The sequence below is a fragment of the Danio aesculapii genome, chromosome 7 (assembly GCF_903798145.1).
Source record: "Danio aesculapii chromosome 7, fDanAes4.1, whole genome shotgun sequence".
Classification (NCBI taxonomy): domain Eukaryota; kingdom Metazoa; phylum Chordata; class Actinopteri; order Cypriniformes; family Danionidae; genus Danio; species Danio aesculapii.
The window spans coordinates 48,325,632-48,336,724 of NC_079441.1; the positions used below are offsets into that span (position 1 = coordinate 48,325,632).

General features: G+C 34.2%; 1 protein-coding gene across 1 annotated transcript in view; it reads left to right on the forward strand.

Annotated features, from left to right (window-relative positions):
* The window catches only part of abtb2a (ankyrin repeat and BTB (POZ) domain containing 2a), a 56,529-nt gene extending 45,934 nt beyond the window's left edge, over window positions 1-10,595 (forward strand). Inside the window, 9 exon segments of the mRNA XM_056462038.1 lie at window positions 815-938; window positions 2,193-2,434; window positions 4,254-4,432; window positions 4,550-4,655; window positions 6,928-7,030; window positions 7,131-7,221; window positions 7,315-7,383; window positions 8,703-8,816; window positions 8,913-10,595. Coding sequence (XP_056318013.1) covers window positions 815-938; window positions 2,193-2,434; window positions 4,254-4,432; window positions 4,550-4,655; window positions 6,928-7,030; window positions 7,131-7,221; window positions 7,315-7,383; window positions 8,703-8,816; window positions 8,913-9,089 — 1,205 coding nt within the window. The 3' untranslated portion in view covers window positions 9,090-10,595.
* The last annotated feature ends 498 nt before the right edge of the window (window positions 10,596-11,093 follow it).

The following is an 11,093-nucleotide window of genomic DNA, read 5'->3' on the forward strand; positions in this document are numbered from 1 at the left end:
GAGACAGTTTCATGAACAGCTACAGGGAATTAAACAACAGAGAATTAAATAGGAAGGATATCAAAGTAATGCTTTTTTGACCAACACACTAGTGCAGGCATGGGCAAACTTGATCCTGGAGGGCCGGTGTCCCTGCAGAGTTTTGCTCCAACACTAATCAAACACACCTGAACACCCTAATTAGTGTCTTTAAGATCACTAGAAAGCTACAAGCAGGTGTGTTTGATTAGGGTTGGAGCAAAACTATGCAGGGACACCGGCCCTCCAGGATCGAGTTTGCCCATCCCTGCACTAGTGTGTTTCTAATTTAGACACTTTGCAATATTAAAAGCTGAATGATAAGCTGAACATAATTGGAATTTGAATGACACCCGAAACAGGCACATGAAATTTACAAATAATGTAGCTCTGGACTGTATATTTGAAAAAAAAAAAGTACTTGAAGGGATGACAGTTCACCCACATTTTAAATTATGTTTAATGTTTACTCTCCTTCCACTTGCTCTACACCTGATTCAGTTTCTTTTTTCCGTTGAACACAAAATAAGTCATTCTGAAGAATGCTGGAAATAGGTAGTCAGTGATTTCCATAGTATTTTTCCTATGGTTATTAATAGCTACTATTTTACAATATATCTTCCTTTGTGTTTAACAGAAACAAAGAAGCTCTAAAGGTTTTGAACTACTTGTCCACCTGAAAAAAATAAACTGCAATCGTTTTATTTATTTATTTATTTTTTCTGAACTATCAGTTAAAAATTCTTCCCTCATGGTACATCATCACAAAAATAATTTCAACATTTTATGTTTTCAGGCAACTATGAGATGGTGAGTCTGCTGCTGTCCCGTGGCGCTGACCCCATGCTGAGGGTACATCTGACATCATCACTGTATGAGGGCATGAACTGCTTCAGTCATGCGGCAGCACACGGACACAGGTACTGACCCCTCACAAACACAAACACACATTTACATGCACTTACTTGTATACATGATTTGCAGGGACACTCTTTGGTATAATGTATTTTATACTGTAAAAACATTTATTATATGGCCCTACCCCTAAACCTAACATTTACAGTATACCTGTGACACAATTATTATTTCAAAAGACCTTGTTAAGTATAATTTTTAAACAATTTGACTTTCAATTAATCCCCTCTATTAATTATCATCATAAAGTACAACTAAGTCATACCCAAGTCAATATACAACTTTGTGACCCTGTTAACCACATAAACCAAAAACAGGTTGGGTTTTTTTGTGATTTGTTGGGACTTTGCATAGGTGTAATGTACACACACCAGTTACTTTATTAACTTTATTAATTGAGTGTATATTAAACTGTAAAAAATACTTTTTATATGGCCTCACCCAAACCCTATATATATATATATATATATATATATATATATATATATATATATATATATATATATATATATATATATATATATATATATATATATATATATATATATATATATATATAGTTGAAGTCAGAATTATTAGCCCCAGATTATTAGGATAACATATGTCTAATAACTGATTTCTTTTATCTTTGCCATGATGACAGTAAATAATATTTGACTATATATTTTTCAAGACACTTCTATACAGCTTAAGTGACATTTAAATGCTTAACTAGGTTAATTAGGTTAACTAGGCAGGTTAGGGTAATTAGGCATGTTATTGTTTGACGAGGGTTTGTTGTGTAGACAAACGAAAAAGATCACAAAAAAATAGCTTAAAGGGGCTAATAATTTTGACCGTAAAATGAAAAAAAAAAAAAAAACTGCTTTTATTCTAGCCGAAATAAAACAAATAAGATTTTCTCCAGAAGAAAAAAACATTATCAGACATACTATAAAAATTTCCTTGCTCTGTTAAACATACTTTGGGAAATATTAAAAAAATAAAACATTCAAAGCTGGGCTAATAATTCTGACTTCAACTGTATGTATATATATATATATATATATATATATATATATATATATATATATATACTCATGGCATATTATACATATGTGTCCTCATAAATATATATATATATATATATATATATATATATATACTCATGGCATATTATACATATGTGTCCTCATAAAGGTCATAAACAAGAACACACACACCCCTTCATCTGTGCTTCAATCAGCTACTCACATACTGAACATGATATTTGTCGTCAGGAACGTGCTGAGGAAGCTGCTGAGTGAACCGCAGCGACTGCAGGAGGATGTGCTTTCTCTGGAGGAGATCCTGGCGGAGGGAGTGGAGGAGCAGGAGAAGCTGGAATTAAAGGATGGAGGAAACGGGAAGTCAGTGTGTGCACCGCAGCTGTGTAAGGCCCGAATCAGAGCCCTGCAGGAGGCCAGTCTGCACAGCGCTGAACACGGTTATCTGGACGTCAGCATGGAGCTCAGGGCACTGGGTACACATCTGACTCATTTACAGTAAATCAGAGGAAATAGAAGACAAATTGAATTGGAGACACGTAAACAATCAGAGATCGTTGGCATGTAGTGCACATCAATCAGTGACTGAATAAAGGCTTAGTCATCCTATAGAGGTTGTTAGTCAGGTCCTATATAGAGGTTGTTAGTGATAAGGAGTAATGTTAACTTGATTTTTTTTTATTGTGCACTAAAATCGCAGTTCTCAATGTTTGGGCTTGGTCTTAACTAACAGATTTGCCACCATTACAGTCCTATAATACTAACCTATTTCAGGGACTTGCTGCCACCTACTGGCAATTTTAGTGTTAGCAATACAGTTCATAAAGTCAAATTATTATTATAAAAAATAAAAGAGTTATTAAATATTGCCAGTATCGTGTACCCCTATACTTTTACAAAGAAATTAATAAGTAAAATAATAAGTAAATGATTTCAAATAAATATTCAGTTATTGTCTTCCTGTAACAAGTATTCCACAACTGCAAACCAGCATATCACAATCATTTCTGAAAGGTCATGTGACAATTGAATTGTGATACTATTAATAATGTTTTACTGTATTTTGATTGCGAACACATTGAATTACTTTTATCAGATGCTTTTATCCCAGGTTATATTCCAGAAATGCTACAAATATTATAGAGAAAGATGGAGAGATGATTTTTTTTTATATAGACAGACAGACAGATAGACAGACAGACAGACAGACAGACAGACAGACAGACAGACAGACAGACAGACAGATAGATAGATAGATAGATAGATAGATAGATAGATAGATAGATAGATAGATAGATAGATAGATAGATAGATAGATAGATAGATAGATAGATAGATAGATTTTCTCAATCTTAGGTAGGTAAGCAGGCAGGCAGGCAGGCAGACAGACAGACAGACAGACTGAAAGACAGACAGACAACCTGACAGACAGACAGCTAAATAGACAAATAGACAGATAGATAGATAGATAGATAGATAGATAGATAGATAGATAGATAGATAGATAGATAGATAGATAGATAGATAGATAGATAGATAGATAGATAGATAGATAGATAGATAGATAGATAGATAGATAGATAGATAGATAGATTTTCTCAATCTTAGGTAGGTAAGCAGGCAGGCTGGCAGGCAGGCAGACAGACAGACTGAAAGACAGACAGACAACCTGACAGACAGACAGCTAGATAGACAGATAGATAGATAGATAGATAGATAGATAGATAGATAGATAGATAGATAGATAGATAGATAGATAGATAGATAGATAGATAGATAGATAGATAGATAGATAGATTTTCTCAATCTTAGGTAGGTAAGCAGGCAGGCTGGCAGGCAGGCAGACAGACAGACAGACAGACTGAAAGACAGACAGACAACCTGACAGACAGACAGCTAGATAGACAGCTAGATAGACAGATAGATAGATAGATAGATAGATAGATAGATAGATAGATAGATAGATAGATAGATAGATAGATAGATAGATAGATAGATAGATAGATAGATAGATAGATAGATAGATAGATTTTCTCAATCTTAGGTAGGTAAGCAGGCAGGCTGGCAGGCAGGCAGACAGACAGACTGAAAGACAGACAGACAACCTGACAGACAGACAGACAGCTAGATAGCTAGATAGATAGATAGATAGATAGATAGATAGATAGATAGATAGATAGATAGATAGATAGATAGATAGATAGATAGATAGATAGATAGATAGATAGATAGATAGATAGATAGATAGATAGATGTTAAAAGTGTTTTAATAATCTTGTTGTTGTTTTCTGTCAGGAGTGTCGTGGAAGCTGCACGTATGGCTGGAGTCGGTTCGCACTGCACAGCTTCATTCAAGAACTGAACTCACACTTTCTCTCCTCAAAGACTTCACCACTATTGGGGAAGAAAAATACTGTGAGGAGCTTCTGGCAGAGGGTCTTCCATTCCTCTTCTCCATTATTAAAACCACCAAGGTAAAAATCATCAAAAACACTACATATGATGCTACTACGTCTCAGGAACTGTGAGCTATTAAATCTAAATTGACACTTAATTGCTTTTTATTTTCCATATTTATGCTTTTAATTCAGAATAAGGACCTCCGGAAGCAGCTGGCAGCCGTCTTTAGCCACTGCGTTTGCTCTACAGCTGCTCCGTCTATTCTGGCAGTAAAAGACACTCCTACAGCTCAGCTGGGTAATGCAGATCATCGTTCTTCACTTTATATTTATACTCTCATTCAGGGGTGCATTTCACAAACAACAACATAACTTGTCGCTGAAGTATCAAAGTACGATGCATCGTTTGGGAAAAGAACGATGTAGTGAAGAGTATTTCCCAAAATTGTAGTTTCTCTGTTGCAGATCCATCGTTTAAACCACGTTAGTTATAACGTAAAACGTCCATAATCATGCTCTAAGTGGGGTAGAGTAACTACTTCTTTAGGTAAAAAATCCACACTTTTTTTTGTGGAAATTATATTGTTTTACACACACACAAATTTTAAACAAATCTAATATTAGTTTTGGTAAAAACATGCACTCGTTTTCCATATTAATTTAATATTATATAAACGCCACATATAGAGCCTATGTTTCCTTTACAAATATCATTGAGAACATTACATATTCTATTCTAAAACATAAAATCACTTACAAAAAGATAACACTTTATATAATTTCATATATAAATCAAATAAATCATTAATAGTTGTAATTTACAGTAGGCTATTTATTAATAAATGAAAAAAACTACTTAATAATAATAATAATAATAATATTAATAATATTGTTATATAAATATATTAATTATTATTATTATTATTACTATTACTATTATTATTATTATTATTATTATTATTATTATTATTATTATTATTATTATTATTATTAATAAGTTGGATATTGTTCATAATTTTTTTGAAAAGTCTACTTTTACAATTTGACACATTTAAACCACTGCAGAAATGTTCTAAGCAACAGGCCCATGTCATATACAGTACAGACACTTAATAAATAACCTCCTATACATTAAAAGCATTAACGTATGCTATGTGTTTTGTTTTCACAAGCTTTGGAGACGTAAAGTAAATTCCACTTTTAAATAATAGGTCACGGCTGTGTTCAAAATGGCATCAATGTTTTCAAAGTGCATGACTAAGGAAACGTTATTGTCAATATGCGATCGCTAAAACTGAACTGTAAAAAATACTTTGAAAGCAAATTACACCTAAGAGTGATGGCTTTATGCTTTTTTTTTATCATTCCAAGTTTAAATGTTGGAACGTTCAAAATGAATAGGGCATAGGGGGGATAACTGTAAATAGAACACAACCAGGAGCAATGCTTCTAACTTCAACTGGAGAGATGTAGTTTGTACAGGTGTACAGGTTTGCAACGCAGTATGAGAATGTTCGTTGGAACGATGGATTTGAGAAACGCCAAATCAACGAACTATGTTTGACGCAACTTGCGACCTTAGTTGGCTTACGATGGTTTTCAGAAAAGCACCACAGGGTGGGTAATTCCTTAAATTACTTTGGTTTAACTGTAAATTGAAGCAAAAAGCAATGGGTATTGCTCTACAGTAAATCAATAATAACCAAAGTTTTGCTTCACTAATCATTGTTTAACCACAAAATTTGTAGTAAAACAATTGTAATACAGTACAAATGTTAATTAATGTGGCTAAAAAATTAAAATGATTACTACATTTTTACGATGAGCTGATTGTTGAAACAGACCTAATTTCAAGGAGGAAATCCATGTATGTATGCTTAAAGTTGAAGTCAGAATTATCAGCCCCATCCCCCCCCCACCCCTGTTTATTTTTTCATCCCCAATTTCTGTTTAACGGAGACAACAACATTTACCCACTGTTTACTCATCCTCAAGTGATTCAAAATCTGTTTGAATTTTATTTTTCTGTTAAAATAAGATATTTAGATAAATGTTTGAAACTGGTAGCCATGGACTTCCATAGAGTTTGTTTTTCATACTATGGAAGTCAATGGTTACAGGTTTGTAACATTTTTCTAAGTATCTTCTTTTGTGAAACTCAACAGGTTTGTGACAAATGAAGGGTTAGCAAATGATGATAAAAATTAATTTCAGAAGCATTTCTTTTTAATTGTTAATGTTGGAAAACATTTGCTTAGTATTTTAGTGCTGCCTAATATTGTATGGATACTTTAATAGACTAATAGAATTTTCATATCAATATAATTTCTTTGACAAATATTATTTTGAACCAGTGCAACAACTTTGATTACTCACTGTCAAGTTTGATTACCCCTTGCTGAATGAGAGTGTTCATTCCTTTCAAATAAATTTATAATTGCATTTGTTTATTCATCCATCCATCCATCCATTCATCATTCATCATTCATTCATAAGTAAATAGCTCAGATCCTTTATAATTCAGCTTCGGACAGTCATATTGTTAACATATATTATTCTTTCTTCCTCAGATGCTCATTTTCTGAACAACTCTGAGATGTCTGATGTGATATTTGTTGTGGAAGGACGGCCATTTTATGCTCACAGAGTTCTGCTCATGTCTGCATCACAGAGGTGTGTCTCTTTCCCAAATGGATTTCAATGCATGCCTTATAATAATAATAATTCCACAATTAATTATGCTGTACATATGCTCTTTTTGCTTCTTATATAGATTTAGAGACTTGCTGAGTCTCTACCAGAGCAATGGCACAGCAGACCACATGGCCATCGAAATCACTGACATTAAATACAACACATTCCAGGTAATCATCAAACCTTGTCCTGAATACGCATAAGACTAGCATTTACTGTCTGAATTAATGCCACTAAATTGCCTTCTAAATGGTGTATTTCAGATGATGATGGCACATCTGTACTGTGGAGGAGCAGAATGTTTAGATGTTTCTGTATCTGATTTGCTGGAGGTAAGAAACACATGTACTGTACACACGGCACAAAATAAACACTCACCAAAAAATTCAGCTTCGGAGAGTATGTGAAACAGTGTTACTTGCTTTTTATCAAATTCACTATGAGACTCATTGAAATTATGTAAATAGGTACTCTGATATGCAGCACTGCAAGCTTTTCATGAAGAGGTTCTGTTCGCTACAAATGCTTTTAAAAATACACACATATTGAGGATTCTTCATAAATCTGTTTTCATTAAAAGAAAAAAATATTAAACACATATTTTCCTGTGGCTCTTTACCAAAAAACTATTTAAAAATAAATAAATAAATATATATATATTTTAAATAAAATAATAATAATAATAATAATAATAATAATAATAATTCTTAAGGGGACAAATAATATTGACTGTAAATTTGTTTTTAAAAAAAAAAATCAATAACTGCTGGACTTTACCCAGAAGAAATATATATATATATATTATAGGAAATATTGTGAAAATTGAGTTAAACAATATGTGGGAAATAGTATGAATAAAAATAATTAATATTTAACAGTCTAATCATTTGGATTTTAACTACACTCTCAGAAAAAAAAAAATGGTACAATGTTGTACCAAAGAAGGTACAAACCCTTGTCACTGGGGGAGTAAAATTGTAATTGAAATTATAAAAAAAAAAATAATAATAAAAAAAAAAAAAGACCGGTTACTCACTGACGCTAAGCAGGGCTGAGCCTGGTCAGTACCTAGATGGGAGACCACATAAGAAAACTAGGTTGCTGTTAGAAGTGGTGTTAGTGAGGCCAGCAGGGGGCGGTCAACCTGTAGTCTGCAAAAGTGCCCCAGTAAAGTGAAGGGGACACTATACTTTCAGTGGGTGCTATCTTTTAGATAAGACGTTAAACCGAGGTTATTAAAAATCCCATGGCACTTCTCGTAAAAAGTAAGGGTGTAACCCCGGTGTCCTGGCCAAATTCCCTCATCGGCCCTTACCCATCATGGCCTCCCAATCATCCCCATCCACTGAGTTGGCTGTATCACTTTCTCTCCACTCCACTTATAGCTGGTGTGTGATGAGTGCACTGGCACCATTGTGGACCAAGTGGATGCTGCACACTTGTGGTGGTGTGGAGAGACCCCCCCTCATGATTGTGAAGCACTTTGGGTGTATGGCCATACACAATAAGTGCGCTATATAAATACATATATAAATATATATACACATTATGTTACAAAACCGTTGGCAGGATTAACAAAACTGCTCTGTAGTTAAATTCAAAGATTGACCACTAGAAATAATAATAAACCACTGTGATTTATCCTGTCCAGCTTCTGCCTGTAGCTCACTCATTCCAGCTTCCAGTTTTGAAGAGACACTGTGAAATCCTCTGCTCAGAGAGAATAAACCTCAACAACGCTGTGAGCATCTATCAGACTGCCAAAGTATGTATATACATCTCACACACACATATTCAGAATTTCATCAATCTTCAGTCCCTTTGATGTGATCGGTGTGATTTGTTGTGTGTCGTGGAGCAGGTGAGCGAGGCAGTGGAGCTGGTGGTGTTTTGTGAAGGCTTCATCCTGCAGAACATGCTGGATCTCCTGGACTGTGAGGTGTTTGAGGAGCTTCTGCTGGATCCAGAAGCTCTGGATGGGCTTCAGGCTACACTGGCTTCAAGATTGCACTCAATCTGTGGCCCACGGCGAGCTTGAACACACAAGAAAAAAAAAAAAACTTTACGGAATACAGATGCGGCTCTGATTCCGCTGGAAGTCGTGGTTAAAGGGATAGTTCATCCAAAAATTACATTTTAAAGGGATATTTCACCCAAAAAAATTTTATTCTGTTATCATTTAGCCTCCTATCTCTTGTTTCAAAACCTGTTTGAGCTTCTACTGTTGAACACAAATGAAGATAATTCGAAGAAAGCTGGAAATCTGTAACCATTGACTTCTAGAATTAGTTTATCGTCAAAATATTTTCTGTTGAACACAAATAAAGATACTTTGGCTTTGAAAGTTTAAACAACTTGAGGGTGAGTAAATAGTGATTCAATTTTTTTTTTTAGGTCGAACTACTGTACCCATTTAATCCCCTTTTATTCAGCCTCAAGTTGTTCAAACTTTCAGTTTCTTCTGTTGAACTCAAAGTAAGATATTATTAGATAATAGTATTAACAACGGTGGGTAGCACGGTGGCACAGTGGGTAGCCCTTTCGCTTCACAGAAAAAAGGTCGCTTGTTTGAGCCTCAGCTGGGTCAGTTAGCATTTCTGTGTGGAGTTTGCTGTTCTTCCCGTGTTCGCGTGGGTTTTCTCTGGGTGCTCCGGTTTCCCCCACAGGTCCAAAGACATGCGGTACAGGTGAATTGGGTAAGCTAAATTGTCCGTAGTGCATGCGTGTGAATGGAAGTGTATGGGCATCCGCTGCGTAAAACATATGCTGGAAAGGTTGGCGGTTCATTCCGCTGTGGCGACGCCAGATTAATAAAGGGACTAAGCCAAAAAGAAAATGAATAAATGAATAACAACGGTCGAATTCCATAGCATGAAAAAATGAAGTGATAATAATAAAGTACTGTGGAAGCTATTTGGTTTCACTAGACGTGTCGATTTTCACTTAAACAATATATCGCGATAATGAACATGCAGGATTGTTATAATGAGTATTGTACAAAATACAGCAAATAATTGTTTATTATTTAAACCTTTTAAGAATAGTCAGATTGTTGTACAGTACTGGCAGTGGGTTCATCACAGCAATAAATGCTTGAAGACTTTATTAACCTTAACATTTTCAGATCAATCTGATCTACGGCATGCATGAGATATCGATTAAAAATGCTCTGAATATTTATAGGCCTATTGTTTGTTAACACTGTATAATAAGGGTCCTTTTTTACATTATTTAATTAAACAAAACCCCTGGTGAGCCTTAGGTGATGTAAATTTCTTAGTTGATGTTTAATATCTTATTAAAATAAAAGTTGTATTATTTAGTAAACGGAGCTGTTAATTAATATAATTCTGTTGTATTTTTAATAACTAACATTAACATAAGATATTAACATGTTTCTCACTATTGATTTTTATGCATTTAAGGAATAGGTTACCCAAAAGTGGAAATTTACTCACTGTTTTCTCACCCTCAAGTGGTTGCAATTCATTATGAGTTTCCTTTTTTCTGTTGAACACTAGCAAAGATATTTTGAAGCTGAAAACCTGTGACCATTGACTATTTATTTTTCTTACTATGAAAGCCAGTGGTTACAGTTTTTCAGCTTTTTTTAACTTCTTTTGTGTTCAACAGAAAAATGATACTCATAAAGGTTTGGGATAAGTAAAGGGTGAGTAAATGATGGCAGAATTTCAGTTTTAGGTGATCTACATATTTAAATGGCATTTACTAATTGTAGTGTTACTAATTGTACTTTATGATCTGCAGATAATTGTTTTAAACATTTGTTTTCTCTGAATTTTTATATATTATAAATGTGTAATTTTACCTGTTACTGCAAACATTTTCTGCAGCCCGTGTCATTACAGCAATAATACCGTATATCATGATAAAAGCTTCAACAGTATTCTCAAGATTTACATTAAAAATTTGACAGTCACAAGCCTATTTCCATCATTCTTCCAAATATCTTCTTTTGTGTTCAACAGAAGAAGCACACTCTTGGTTTGGAAGTGTAGGTTGAGTAAATTATGACAGATTT